The sequence below is a fragment of the Mixophyes fleayi genome, chromosome 8 (genome assembly GCF_038048845.1).
Source record: "Mixophyes fleayi isolate aMixFle1 chromosome 8, aMixFle1.hap1, whole genome shotgun sequence".
Classification (NCBI taxonomy): domain Eukaryota; kingdom Metazoa; phylum Chordata; class Amphibia; order Anura; family Limnodynastidae; genus Mixophyes; species Mixophyes fleayi.
Window position 1 is genome coordinate 78,002,739 of NC_134409.1, and position 15,562 is coordinate 78,018,300.

A 15,562-nucleotide genomic window follows, 5' to 3' on the forward strand; every position below is an offset into this window, starting at 1 on the left:
TGCATTTTCCACAAGTCTATTGGCGCCACTGTTGATACATCATCATGGTCAAACATTGAAACACTGGTGTGGTGTGGGGTCATTCTCTCTGGATTCTGGAATTATCTGTTTCTTGTCTGTTTCCTGTACCTCTTTGTATTACGTGCGTCATAATTAAAATTAGGTCAGCAAGCAATAGCCTTAGATACAGACCTTTTATTAGTAGAGCAGCTAATCAAAGGTCAAAGGACTATGGTCCATATTGCACAGTATTCCAATTACCATTAAAAGCTTGTTAAAACCCTGGATTTTTTTAATGGTAATTTAAAATCAATGATTTTTTTAAAAAAAATTATTTGATTTAAATCATGATTTAAAATCACGTTGATGGGGCATAGTAGGGGAGAAGCTATCCATTCAACAAATTAGCAATTAAAGAGCCCTAAGCTCCAAGTCCATCTACTATACCCCTTCCCCCAAGGTTGCAGTGTCCCCCAATAGCGGGGAAGACAAAACATATTAATATCACTATGAGAGACCTACATTGTAGGGTTAAAGCAGACCGAGCGCGCGCACACGCGCGCGCACACACACACACACACACACACACACACACACACACACACAAGATAACTGAACAAACCATAACTAAACATAAATTTACAGCTGTAACAAAGTAAATTTATAGTCCCTTCTAATTCCACTGTTTCACATATCTGCATGGAGTTGTATGAATATCCTCGAGAGCATGAACAGCCCAAGTGCTGACAAACCATACTCTGTATGGGCATCTAAAACACCAACAAGGAGGGGTATAGCTTTATGGGCAATTATTCTCAATAATGGCAAGTGTATTAATAATGTTACACTGCAATTAAGATTTTGTTTTGAATGTACTCTTGAGATGTTAAACTTGTCAGAACACGTCGAATTTCAGAGAGGAGTTCTTTAAAGTGCAGCACTCAACCCTCATATCTTTATAGCGGGTTTCTCCCTGATAACACTCTTTCGAGCAGGGAGAAACCCTGAGGAAATTACTCACATCCCCGAAAATTCCAGATATGCATAGCAGGTGTATTGTAGGGCCTAATCCACCACTTCATCTTGCTGTGTTTTTCAGAAGTCCATGGCTCTAATTGCCTCATTTTTTTCCCCTAATTATTGTCAGTGGCTACAAATCACAAATGAGTGTGAAGAGAAAGATTTAGCAGATTTTAAACCTTCTCTAAACCTAGAAAATGTTCTTTGGAATATTGGGGAAACTTTACTGTTGTCAATTTCACATGTATAATTACAATCAAACAAAATCCAGTATTCAATCACCAAGAGTGCAGATTACGAGCTTTGCTTTAGCTCTAGTACTATAAATAACTTCAGAATGCTAGAACTAGTGTGCTTCCCTAGTAATATGGATTCTGTTTATTTTGCCAAAGGTGGGAGGGATACTTACTTCATAACTGTCCAAAACAACATCTGACAGTGCAACCCCCAATCCAAAACCTAGTATTAAAACAGTATGTTTAAAAGTAGTTTGCATTAATCTGTTTAAAATGCATGTGAGAGATCCAATTTAATCCCACACCACTTTCCAGGCACACCACCTTGCTCATCAAAACTTACCTGTATGCTTTTCCTCTCCACTTGTATGGTTGTGCTGAATCAGGGTTGATAGTTATAGCTTTATCACAATCACGGATGGCTGCGTTGGGCTTTTGTAACTTTACATAAACGCTGCGGAAGAAGACCAAAATATATAAGTGTGTGTGCGTGTAAATAGTTTTCATATTTGTGTTAAATCTTTTTGTCTTAGTACATCCACGTACCATGAAGTAGAGTGTAGATCCAAGCATGTAGGCACATACATACTTCTTAACAGTTCATCATAGCTCCTAACACTCTATACCACTGTCCTGTAAGGCTTCTGTTTATGTTTAACTAAGCCACACAGACAAGGAGAAAATACGATTTTAACTCACCGTAAAATCAATTTCTCTGACTCCACTTGGGGACACTGCGAGTCATTGGGGTATAGTAGGTGGGACTAGGAGATTAGACTTGTTTTAATCAACACACCCCTCCCCTACCCCTCCTCTTCTACAGATTCCTCAGTTTTGTCTAACCAAGCGTCTGAGAAAGGAGGGCCTAAAGGGCAAAAATATAAACATAAAATTCACAAAACAGAACTATTTACAGAGCAAGGGAGGGTGCGCAGTGTCCCCCATTGGAGTCAGAGAAATTTATTTTACGGCGAGTAAAAATCTTACTCTCTCTTTTCTACCACTGGGGGACACTGCGAGACACTGGGGACATACCAAAGCTGCCTCTCAGCGAGGGAAATCTCTGGAACTGCTGCACGCAATACTTTACGCCCAAAGCGCGCATCGGTGGATGCAAAGCCCTGCAACCTGTAGACTTTTGAAAATGTGATGACCATGATGCCGCTCTGCACAAGTGTTCCGTCGAAACCCCATGAAGTGCCACCCAAGATGCACCCAAAACTCTGGTAGAGTGAGCTCTCAACATTACCGGCCGATATGTCCCAACATAAGCCAGCCTAACAGTGAAAGTAATCCAGCGGGCAAGGGCTTGGAAGCTGGCCAACCCCGCTCCTGAGCATTATAAAGAACGAAAAGATCTTTAGTCTTGCGGACCGAGGCCGTGTGGTCAACATAGCATTAAAGAGCCAGAACCACATCCAGTAGTAGTAACTTGTCACTGGAAGAAGAAGGGGGAGGACGGAAAGCCGGGACCACAATCTCTTGATTTAAGTGGAACCTTGACACTACTTTCGGAACAAACGCAGGTTTGGTGCGAAGTACCGCTCTATCCTCATGGAAAAATCAAGAATGGAGGAGTGTAGTAGAGCGCTGACAATTCTGAGACCCTACAAGCTGACGAGATAGCTAAAGGAATGCCGTTTTCCAAGTAATATCCCGTAAATCGACCGAATCTAGAGGTTCAAATGAAGCCCAGTTAAGTGTAATAAGCACCAAATTGAGGTCCCAAGGCTCTACTGGACGAAGGGGGGTTGCACATGAAGAACCCCCTGTAAAGAGGTCTGAACATCCCTGAAGTCCGCTAGCTTGCATGGAAAATAAATGGAGAGCGCCGAGACCTGACGGGACCCCTGGCGAAGCTCCGTATCCAGGCCGGCCTGCAGGAAGGCCAATAGCCGTGAAAGGTTAAACGTGGATGTGTGGAGACCTTGGAACTCAAGCTAAAGGAAGTATGCCTTCCACACCCGATGATAAATGGCCGAGGAGGACATCTTTCTGGCCTTGATCAGGGTACCAATCACCTCCCGCGAGAAACCCCTGGCACCTAAGAATTAGGGTCTCAACAGCCACGCCGTCAAAGCAAGACTATATAAAGAGTGGCAGAGCAGAGGTCCTTGAACGAGAAGACCTGGTTGTATTGGCAGACGGAAATGAGGTGCTGCTGCCAGTTTCATAATATCTGAAAACCACGCCCTGCATGGCCAATAAGGAGTTACCAGGATTGCAGGAACTCGCTGTCTTTTTAACTTCTTTAGCACCCCCGAGAGCATGGGTATCGGAGGGAACAGGAACACCAGCCGGAAGTGCCATGGAACTGTCATGGCACCCGTGAATCTCGCATGAGTGTCTCGAGACTTTGAGCAGTACAGAGGAACCTGATGGTTTAGCCTGAACACCATGAGATCGATCTGCGGCACGCCCCAGCGTTCCACTAGAAGAGCCTGTTGAGATTCCATTCGCCTGGGTGAACCCTCTGCCTGCTGAGGAAGTGGGCCTCCCAATTTTCTACGTCGGGAATGTAAATGGCTGATATCCTGTGAACATGAAGATCCGCCCATACCATGATCCTGGACGTTTCTCGCATGGCCCCTACATTGCGAGTTTCCCCTTGGTTTAGATATGCCACGGCCATGGCATTGTCTGACTGAATCTGAAGAGGTTTTCCTGACAGAACACTGTGATTGTGTCAACGTCCTATACACTGCTTTGAGTTCAAGGACGTTAATTGGGAGTGTAGCTTCCAGGGGAGACCAGAGACCCTGGAATCTCAGGAACCCTGTTACGCCGCCCCAATCTAACAGGCTTCCGTCTGTTGTGACTAGGCTCGAAGAGACTGACCTTTTTCCAGATTCTGTCTGGATAACCACCACGCCAGGGAAAGGCGAGTGGGTCTCAACAGACAGATGATCTGCCTGTCCAGATGCACCTGGAAGCCGGACCATTTCTTAAGAATTTGCCTTTGAATAGGGTGAAAATGGAATTGTGCAAAAGGCACTGCCTCAAACACGGATACCATCGTTCCCAGGAGTTTCATGCAAGTGAGAAGAGAGAACTCATGAAGACTTTTTCGAAAAATGACATCTTCGGAATTAAGAGTAAGTAGGGAATGTCACTTTCGCTATTCCACTGTCGGGGTTTAGTTAATCGTGATTACATACCCAACAGAGTAACCCCATCAAAGGACCAGCCCTCTAAAGCTCGCTTAGAATCAGCGTCCGCTGTCCAAGAGCGTAACCATAAGCTACGCCGAGCTGAGATAATGAGGGGTGAGAATCTGGAATTTACGGACACAGCATCTAATGCTGCCTGGCCTACATAATCAGAAGTTTCCTAGATATGCTCGGCCAAAGTGAGAAGTTCCGCACGTGGGACGTTGTCCTGAATACCTTTTACTAACTGTTCAGCCCACTGCTGTATAGCCTTGTTAGCCCGGGCAACAGCCATAATGGGTCTATACTGCTTGCGCAAAATAAGCAGTGTGGAGGAACTGGTCGCATATCTTATCAGTGGGATCCCTTAGCGAAATCCGCTTCACTGTGGGGATAGCCGAAGGAGGACAACTGCACTACCAGGGTGTCAACCCTACGGGAGGCCTCCCATTTAACAGAGTCCTCTGTCGGGAGAAAGTAAAGCAACTTAAATCAGCCCGGCATCACAAACTGGTTACTTGGCCTCTGCCAGGTGTCGGATAACAACTCCATCATCTGAGGGGATGGTGGGAAAGAAGCCACCTGCGCCTTGGACTTTTGCAACAAAGAACCCAAATGTGGTTGAGGGCTCCAGTTCTGCAAAGCTTAAAAGTATGTCCGATACCTAAAATGAGGTTATCTACATTGTGGGCAGGATCTACAGAACTAAGTGTGTCATCCTCCTGCAAATCAACGTCCAATTCACCTTCCGCTTCTGAGGAATTTTCAGAATCCTGTTCCTAGCCCTGGGCCGCATCAGAAATAATCCTCTTGGCCCTGTGCAATACTGTAAGCAAGCGTTCCTCTCTCTGAGCAGAATCGGACTGTGAGGATGTGCCTGCAACCACCCAAGAATGTGAGAAACAGGACACTCACGTACCTCTGCGGACCGCAACACCACCCTAGTGAGTTCCACCATGGCTGTTGTTAATGACTTAGCCCAGAGCGGATCCTCCATGGCTGCTGCTCCCTGAGATGTACCGCGTCGCTGCTGGGTTTCAGCTTCGCAAACAGTGCAAAGGGTGTCCTGATTAGGCTGACCAAAAGATAAGAGCAGTTGTCCACAAGTCTACAGGATGAGCAGCATGGTGGCTTAGTGGGTAGCACTATTACCTCACAGCACTGTGGTCATGAGTTCGATTCCCGACCATGGCCTTATCTGTGTGGAGTTTGCATGTTCGCCCCATGTTTGCGTGGGTTTCCTCCGCATGCTCCGGTTTCCTCCCACACTTCAAAAACATACTAGTAGTTTAATTGGCTGCTATTAAATGGCCCTTAGTCTCTCTCCGTCTGTGTGTGTGTGTGTGTGTGTGTGTGTGTGTGTGTGTGTATGTGTGTGTATGTTAGGGGATTTAGATTGTAAGCTCCAATGGGGCATGGACTGATGTGAATGAGTTCTCTGTGCAGCGCTGCGGAATTTTCGCGGTATATAAATAAAAAGATGATGATGATAATTTGGCATTACATTTGGAACATGTATAATACAGTGCAGACATACGAGAGGGTCCCTTATTTTTGGACGTCCCCTTCGCAGACATTTAGAATGTATATGTAAAAAAAAAAAAACAATTACAATGTGAAAAAGATGAAAATAAAATTTTATATTTTTTTGCTTAAGTTTGAGAACTAGAGTCTGCACACCGTACAAAAGTGTCTTACCAAGTCTATATACTAGGTAATTCTATTGAGTATTCACCCATCCCAAGACTCTGCAATCAATAGTCCTGATTGTGTAAAAGGCTTAAAAGCAATTTGTCTCTATGGAGCAAAATAGCACAATAATGAACAGAAAAAAACGATACAACGATACCAGTTGAGGAGAGGCAGAGCAGAGGAACAGCGTGCAACACGATGATCTCCGTGTCCTAGTGTCCAAATATGGCCACTTCCATGCCAGGAAGTAGGTAGGGAGTGAAGGGAAGCCCTCCACCAGTACCTCCCCAAACCTCTGATCAGCGCATACCCTAGTACGGCTGTCGGCGTGTATTGCCAGCACACTTAAGAAAGAATTCCCAGGTCAGCGTGTGCAGTAGCTCAGTAAACGAATCGCCTCCAGAGGAGTGCGATCGTTACTCTGTCCCCCGCTGCTCGTAGTCTAGGGGTGGGGGGACTTGCCGGCACATCCGTCGGGCGGGGGTGTGTGTGGGGGGGAAATCGCTGCAGCTTCCCTCCTGCGTGACTATTTAACCTTGGCTGAATAAGCAGCCTGTTTTCCTCTGTGGGGCACCTTAAGCCCTAATGGCAAACAAACAAAGTATGGCCCCATCTGCACATTTCTAGGGGAGGACTGCCGGCAAAGAGGTGCAAGGTAAGTGAGCCAGGCTGCTGCTTACCTTCGCAGGGACCCAGAGTGAATAGAGCCGACAGGCTATTCACCCTTCTGGGTTTTAGAATCAATCCCCGCGCTGCACCTGAAAGGGAATATAAAATAAAAACCATGTAAACCTAAAAGTAATCCAAGTATAGGCAGGAGCTTATACCTACATGACCTATTTCCTAGGCACTTAAAAAACCCCTGAGGAATCTGCAGGAGAGGAGGGGCATAGTAGAGGAGCGTCCTTGATGCCCAGAGCCACAAAGAACTCCTCCCATTCCATGGTGCTTATTACAAACGGGGACTCAATCTTTAATCTGGGCACCCGAAGTGGATGTTTAAAGATTTTAGATCCACAATCATTCTGAATAAACCATCTGGTTTTCAACTAAGAAAAGACTGACGTAAAACCCCAAACATATTTGACGGTCTGGGACAGGTATAAACACCTCTGAAGAAATCAGGGAGTGGATAGCCTCTCATATGGAGCTCTTGGAAAGCTGTTTGGACCATCATTCCAAAGATTGATTCACACAAGCAGAGGCCACGGCAGGCCTTAAAGAGGCTGCCAGCATACAAACAGACTTATACTCTTAACCTTACAGTCCACCCCAAATTTAATCGTGGCTGCATTCTGAATGAGTATGGTGGTCTCAGAAAACCGCACAACCTTAGTCTTAGAAGGCTGTCTTAGAAAACCAAACGTACACCTTAGGGCGGCGGTTCCCAAAGTGTGTGCCACGGCTCCCAGGGGTGCCGTGGCGCTGTCACTGGTGTGCCTCTGAATATCGACGTCAGTGACAGCTGCTGCGTGAGAGAGGAGGCTGCTGGGTCCCGGAGCAGTGCGGATTGGTAAGTTTCTGTTTTCTTTCTTTTTTCTATGGCTGGCGCCTGGCGCAGGGCAGAGTGAGAGGGATCGTGACAGAGGGCAGAGGAGGGCGGGCAGCGTGACAGAGGGCAGAGGAGGGCGGGCAGCGTGACAGAGGGCAGAGGAGGGCGGGCAGCGTGACAGAGGGCAGAGGAGGGCGGGCAGCGTGACAGAGGGCAGAGGAGGGGGCAGCGTGACAGAGGGCAGAGGAGGGGGCAGCGTGACAGAGGGCAGAGGAGGGGGCAGCGTGACAGAGGGCAGAGGAGGGGGGCAGCGTGACAGAGGGCAGAGGAGGGGGGCAGCGTGACAGAGGGCAGAGGAGGGGGGCAGCGTGACAGAGGGCAGAGGAGGGGGGCAGCGTGACAGAGGGCAGAGGAGGGGGGCAGCGTGACAGAGGGCAGAGGAGGGGGGCAGCGGGGCAGAGGAGGGGGGCAGCGTGACAGAGGGCAAAGGAGGGGGGCAGTGGGCCTGGATGCAGAAGGGGCAGTGGGCCTGGATGCAGAGGGGGCAGTGGGCCTGGATGCAGAGGGGGCAGTGGGCCTGGATGCAGAGGGGGCAGTGGGCCTAGATGCAGAGGGGGCAGTGGGCCTAGATGCAGAGGGGGCAGTGGGCCTAGATGCAGAGGGGGCAGTGTACCTGGATGCAGAGGGGGCAGTGTACCTGGATGCAGAGGGGCATTTTTGCATACAACTAAATAAGTATTTCTGTCGTGATCTAAATATATATTACAATTTTTTGACCCAACTGCTTCTAAAACATGACTGCTCAGTAATTATTTTGGAGGGGTGCCTTGAAAAAATTTGGACACTAAGGGTGCCGCGAACTGCAAAAGTTTGGGAACCACTGTCTTAGGGTGTGTTTCTCATTTACCAATATCTTCAGAAGGAAGAAGATAACAAGGTTGCAACCCTACAGGACACCTGAAACTTCCGGTCTGGCGAGTTCCATGTCTCACACGACAAATCATCCAGCTGGGAGAAGCGAGGATATTAAAGCATTCCTTTCGTCCTCTTAATGAACAAAGACATCTCTGTGGCCTCAAAGATTGCAATTTCTTGGATGTTTAATACCAGGCATACAACCCCATGTCAGCTGATCCACTGCAAACATACAATAATATTGCCTTCCTCCTGGAAGGAATAGGCTGATCCATTCCCACTTTGGGGAGCCACCCCACTCCCGCGCTTATGCAAGGAATATGGCGGAGATGATTCCAGTATCCTCTCTAAAGAGAAAACATTAACCAGGCTCTGAACTAAAGTTGCCAGATTTCTGGCCCAAGCTGTTCCTCCAAAGCCACTGCCACAGGATATGCAGAACCTTGGCCTAGAGCTTCAGGCACCGGATCTCCCAAACTCCGGAAGAGCCAGAGAAACCTGGAAGAGGACTCTGGGAACAGCCAAGTTCAGCAATATAACTGGCTAGAAACCTAGCACAAGAAGGCTCAGTCATGTCATAACCAGAGCACACAGCAACAGATCCTGAGACAGGCAGACAGTGCAACAAGCATCTGCACCTAGTTGTCCAGAATTTGGAGTTGCATCTGGCACAGGTAAACTTCATCATGGAAATTACCCCAGTCTTAGCCCTCCAGGATCTCCCCTTATCTTACATGACAGATAAAAGAGAGAAGAGGACAGAAGCAGGACACAAACAGAAAGTAAGAATTATTATACACTCTAACCCCAGTGGCCAATATATTTGACAGGCTAACCACTCAGAAAACCCACCCCTTAGACCTGGTACCTTACAGATAGAAGGGGTTGAGATACCTCCTCTGTACCTCAGAGTCACCATTCCTAGCAGCTGTGCGCTGCTGAACTTGCATTGTGACAGGCTATGGAGACAGCTAAATAAATTAAATCAAGTAAATACAATAAATACAGGAAAAGGCTGTGAATACCTAGCTAATAAAAGCAAGCCCTGCATGACACTTAGCCTAAACTTATGCCAAACAAGTGAGGAGAGAGGAGAAGCTAAATATATTTTAAAGTGCTCTTACGCCAGGATCCCAACACAACACCCCAATGTACCCAGATGCATGAGAAATGATTTATGTATACACATAAAAATGAACAATTGTTAACTGATAAAGTACACTTTAATAGGTTCTTCTGTATTTAAGGGTGTTCTAAACTAAAAAGGGGTATAAGGTATGCTCACCTACAGAAAAAAGGTTTTGAATTTAAAGGTTAAATAAAATTTACTAAAAAAAAAAAGAGAAAGAAAAACAAAATGTAATTTAAAGTTATAAAATAGTAGACATTTAAGTCACAAGTGGATTTTTTACTCACCATAAAATCCACTTCTCTGATTCAACTGGGGGAGAGTATAGTAAGTGAAATTGGAGCCAGGGCACACAAACTGTTGGGAGAGATAGCTCCTCCCCTACTATGACCCTCCCATATGGATCCATTATCAGATTTATAACAATGCCCAGAAGAAAGGCACCAAGTAGGTGTAACAGAATACCTAGAACATAAACAAAGCAAACAGCCATGGGGAGGGAGCACAGTGTCCCGCCATTGGAATCATAGAAATGGAGTTTATGGCGACCTTCCAAAGCTGTCCCTAAGTATGGGATCGCTCTGAAACTGCTGCATGCAAGAACATGCGCCCAAAGCATGCATCCTGAAATGCACAACCCTACCACTTGTAAATTTTGGAAAAAAATGTGGATGGACGCCTACTTAGTGGCCCAAGACAACCGTTTTGCCGAAGGACCATGACGCCCCGCCCAGGAAGCCTTCAAGACAACCGGCACAGGTCTAGGTACCTTAATGTAAGCCAAAAAAATTGAGAATTATATTCACCGTTAATTTCCTTTCCTTGAAATACTCCATGGCAGCCCTTACAATGGGTTAATCCCTGATCAGCTAGTGTAGACAGGAAGAATTTTGTCCCACCTGGCCCCTATATAAGGCAGCTCCTCCTCTTCCTCAGTGTCTTTCGTAACTTCCCAAGCCGTCCTATACATAACTACAGAACAAGGGTGGGAAAATATAGGGCTGCCATGGAGTATTTCAAGGAAAGGAAATTAACGGTGAGTATAATTCTCAATTTTCCTTTCCCTACTCCATGGCAGCCCTTACAATGGGATATACCAAAGCAGTACAATAATTGGGAAGGCAATAAAACCAACACCTTAATAAAGTCAAACAGAAAATTTATTCACAGTGCTTGTTGGAGAATCTGTCAGTTTCCGATACATGCGTTCTATGTGCCCAGGAGGTCACTACCGCCCTAGTTGAATGTGCTTTCAGTATTCTAGGTACCTCCTGCCCTTTCTCCCTGTAGGCCTGTGCAATTACTTCTCTGATCCACTTTGCCAATGTGGGTTTGGATGGGGCCTGTCCTTTGCGAGGACCTTCCGGAAGCACAAATAAATGCTTTGTCTTTCTCAGATTTTTTGTTCTGATGATGTACGTAGATATATCCCTCACTAGGTCTACAGTGTGAAGACGTGTTTCGTCACTATTAGCGGGATGAGGACAGAGAGATGGCAGAATCGACTCCTGATTGATGTGGAATGAGGATACCACCTTGAGTAAATAATCCGGATTCGTCTTCAGAACCACGCTATCTTCATAGATATTCAGAAAGGGTTCTTCACACCATAAAACATGTATGTCCCCTATTCAAGGAGCCGAAGTGATAGCCACCAAAAAGAGTACCTTTAGAGTGAGGCATCTAAGAGATATGTCTTGTAATGGTTCAGACGGATCGGCTGTTAAGGCATCCAAAACAATATTAAGGTTCCAAGGGGCTAAGAATGGTTTGCGTCTTGGACGTAACCTCTTTAGTGCTTGAAAAAACTGAAAGATAAGACTCTGGGAGGCCAGTTTGATATCAAGAAGTATTCTAAGGGCCGATACTTGTACCTTCAGCGTAGCAGGTGCTAGTCCTTTAACAAAACAATCTTTGATAAATTATAACCGAACGGGCACACTGGCAGACATGGGATCCTTCGCCATGTCTCCTGCCCAACAAATACATTTTTTCCAGATTCTGTAGTAAATCATAGAGGAGATTTTCTTCCTGGCGTGAATTAGATTGTCTATTACTTCATCCGAGACCCCTTTGGATTTTATTGCCTCTCAAGTCTCCATGCCATCAAACTCAGGGAGTTTGGATTTGGATGTAAAACTGGACCCTGATGTATGAGGCCTGGCCTGATCGATAACAGCCATGGATGTTCCAGCAACATTCTGTGCTACAGCGAACCAGGGACGCCTCGGCCATGCCGGGAGGATCGCTATCACCTCCACTTTCTCTTTCCTTATTTTTCTGAGTATCTGAGGGATGAGTGGAAAGGGAGGAAACACATACCACAGTTTGAAGTTCCATTGTATTGATAGGACATCTATCCCTAGGGCTCTGATGTCTCTGTGACAGGAGTAGAAGAGGGGTACCTTGGCATTGCTTCCTGTGGCCATAAGGTCTATTTCTAGTTTTCCAAATCTGTATTGTACCAGCTGAAAGACTTCTTCGTGCAGCTCCCACTCCCCTGGGTGAACTTGGTGTCTGCTCAAGTAATCTGACACTACGTTGTCTTTGCCTGCTACGTGAAGAGCTGAGAGAGATATCAGAATCGCCTCTGCCCACTCCATTAAAGCGTTTATTTCTGCCAACATTGTTCTGCTCTTGGTACCACCTTGCTTGTTTATGAAGGCAACCACAGTCCTGTTGTCGGAGAAGACTCGTAGATGCCTGTTTTGTAGATAGGGCTGGAAGTACTGAACCGCCAGACTGCTCTCATCTCCAAGACGTTCCCCTGAAGAATTCGCTCTTCGTCTCGCTAAGTGCCCTGCGTGACCATACCTTGCATGTGAGCACCCCAACCTAGTGCACTGGCGTCTGTGGTAAGGATATACCAGTCTGGTACCAAAAGGGTGACACCTTTTTCTCAGGTCTGGGAGCTGCCACCAATGTAAGGACTGCCTGGCTGACCTTGAGAGATTGATTTTGGAGTCTAGGGACCCCACTGCGCAAAGAGGTTTGCTTGAAGAACTCTCATATGCCACCTCGCCCATGGGAGTATTCCTATTGTTGAGGAAAACATTCCTAGGAGGCGCAGACATGTTCTCGATGACACATAAGGTTGGATCTGAATCAGGTGTGCTAACAACTGGATCTTGCCGGCCCTTTCTTGAGAGAGGCAGACTTTGTCCGTACGTGTATTTATTTGCATTCCTAGAAATACAAGCTGTTATAGTATTAACTGGCTTTTTTCTATATTGACTAACCAACCGTGTTGTTGCAGAAACTGGATCACTTGAGATGTAGTTTCCCAAGCTGTTTCTTCTGATTTTGCCGAAACTAGAATATCGTCCAGATATGGCCACAAGGTCACTCCTCTTTCCCTGAGCGCCGACATTAGCACTACAAGGACCTTGGTGAATGTTCTTGGAGACGTGGAAAGGCGAAACGGAAGACAAGTGAACTGGAAGTGACGCCCTAGAATGCAAAACCTTAGGAACTGTTAGTGATGAGATGTGACCGAATATGGAAATATGCATCTTTGAAGTCTATTGCCGTTAGAAAATCTCCTGTTTCTAGTGCTTTGAGAATTGTGTTAACAGAATCCATCCTGAAATGTTTTGCGCGCACATAGCAGTTGAGAGCTCTTAAATCTAGCACTGTCCTGAAGGCACCTGATGGTTTCTGGACAAGGAACAGTCTGGAGTAGAACCCTTTTCTTTCTTGAGCTGACGTTACTGATAAAATAGCTCTTGTTCTCACCAGGCCTCTGAGACTTTCCTCCAATGCCTGCCGTTCTAGGGAAGACGAATTCTTGACTGAATGAATTTGTTGTCTACAGGGTATGTACGGAATTCTATAGCATATCCCTTGGTGACTATCTCCTGGACCCATTTGTCTAGTGTGGTCTGAATCCAAATTTTTCCAAAGCGTGATATCCTGCCACCCACTGGAGTTAGTGGGGACTGGATTCGTAGATAGTCATTGGGGTTTTTGCTGTCCTTGCTTCCCCCTTCTTGGTGTAAAGGCCCGAAAGGACTGTCTTACCATACTATCCTGTTGTCTAGAATATTGTCTCCCCGGCCTGTAGGTACAGGCTTCCTTAAATTGCAGTTTTGGAGAATAAGAGAAGTAACGTCCCACATTTCTGTCCTGTGGTAACTGATTAGCTTTGCCCTTTGCTAACTTCTGCATAAGGTTGTCCAGTTTTTCGCCAAACAGGAAACTGCCTACATATGGAAGCGTTGTCAGACGGCTTTTAGATTGGTAATCTGCCGCCCACGGACGTAACCATAGCGCCCTTCTCGCTACTACTGCTGAAGTCATGCTCGTGGAAGAAAACACAATCGTATACAACGCAGCTTCAAACAAGAAATCAATACTTTTTTGCATAATCTCTAGGGATTTGAGAAGATACACTCTTTTTATCTTATGCTCAATATCCATATATAGAGTATTGGCCCATAGTCTCAGGGCTCTAGCTACCGAAGCCATGGCTACCCCAGATTTTAGGGTTATGCCTGAGGAGATATGTAATTTCCTATCCATAGCATCTTTCAATGGACCACCATCATCCCATGGGAGAGTGGTCCTTGAGGATGGGCCAGCTATAGCTGAATCCACTTTAGGCACTGACCCCCATTTCAGCATATCTTCATCCTGAAAAGGGTACATGCGATTTAGCCTCCACATGTTAGGATTACTTTTGTCTAGAGCCTGACATTCTTTAGTAATTAAATCTTTAACTACTTTATGCGTATGGAACACTCTAGACTTCACTCAGTGCTCTGCAAACAATGCATCCTGCGGTTTGATTGGTACTGCTGGCTCTTCAATACCTAATGATTTGTTAATATGCTTCAGTATAATATTTACAGTATCCAAATTAAACATTCTGGGCTCCTCTTTCACCTCAATCTCACTATCTGATTCCGAATCCCATTCCTGAGTAGAGCTGAATGTTTCGAAAGAGGGCCCTGGCCTTATTTCCTCCATATCTTCCATTGTAGGGACCCTGGCCCTTGCAGCTCTCTGTTCTGGGGCCTGAAACTCTTGCATTGCTTTAGCCATCCATGAAAAGAACTGCGTGAATTGTTCAGGGGGGAGGGGCAGGCTCCTCTACAGTTTCCAGGATGCATGATACACATAATGGGTCAGTACAATCCTTCGGCAATCTGCCATCACAAGCTGCACACACACACACGATTGTTTACATTTCCTTTTTCCCTGCACAAGCTTCACAGAGATACTGTAAACATATAGAAAAGAAACTAAGTAACCTAACCTTAGGAATAAAAAAAGACCCCTTACTAAGGGCTTACCTTGGGGTGTCCATCGGCTTTTTTGGGGCGGGTTCTTGGTCCATAGTGCACAAATAGCTGCCAACTCCTGCAGCTTCCAACACCAAGCAAAGACTGAAACTCATTACTAATGGGCTGCAGCTGCTTAATATGGTGCCTGCTCTTGACATCATCCTAGTGAGTCTTAGCATAATTATCACCAGATTCCTTCCACAGGTGATTCTGCCAGAGAATCAAGGCTGCTGGCAACATATAGCGCGTTAGCGCGCGTCCTCGTGTGTGCTCGCTTCCTGTGCACAACCCCGGGAGTCTCATAAGATTAAATCAAAGAGAACACCCGTGCCCAGCTGAAACTGCCCTGCAGCCAGCAAAGAGGAAAAAGACATAACCTCAGGTAAGCCCTCTCGAATAACATAACAAACAAAAATAACAAACACTCACTAAACTATCCTGTCCTAACACTGCTGAGACAGGAAGAAAAGACACTGAGGAAGAGGAGGAGCTGCCTTACACAAGGGTCAGGTGGGACAAAATTCTTCCTGTCTACACTAGCTGATCAGGGATAAACCCATTGTAAGGGCTGCCATGGAGTAGGGAAAGGAAATAGCTATTATCCAACAAGCAAAAGAATGCTTATGTACTGGCCAATCACGCTT

At 46.1% G+C, this 15,562-nt stretch overlaps 1 protein-coding gene across 1 annotated transcript in view; it reads right to left on the reverse strand.

The window, feature by feature from the left end:
* ST13 (ST13 Hsp70 interacting protein) overlaps positions 1-15,562 on the reverse strand; it is a 97,869-nt gene that overhangs the window by 40,579 nt on the left and 41,728 nt on the right. Inside the window, exon 7 of the mRNA XM_075182782.1 lies at positions 1,600-1,710. Coding sequence (XP_075038883.1) covers positions 1,600-1,710 — 111 coding nt within the window. The remainder of the gene's footprint in view (positions 1-1,599; positions 1,711-15,562) is intronic.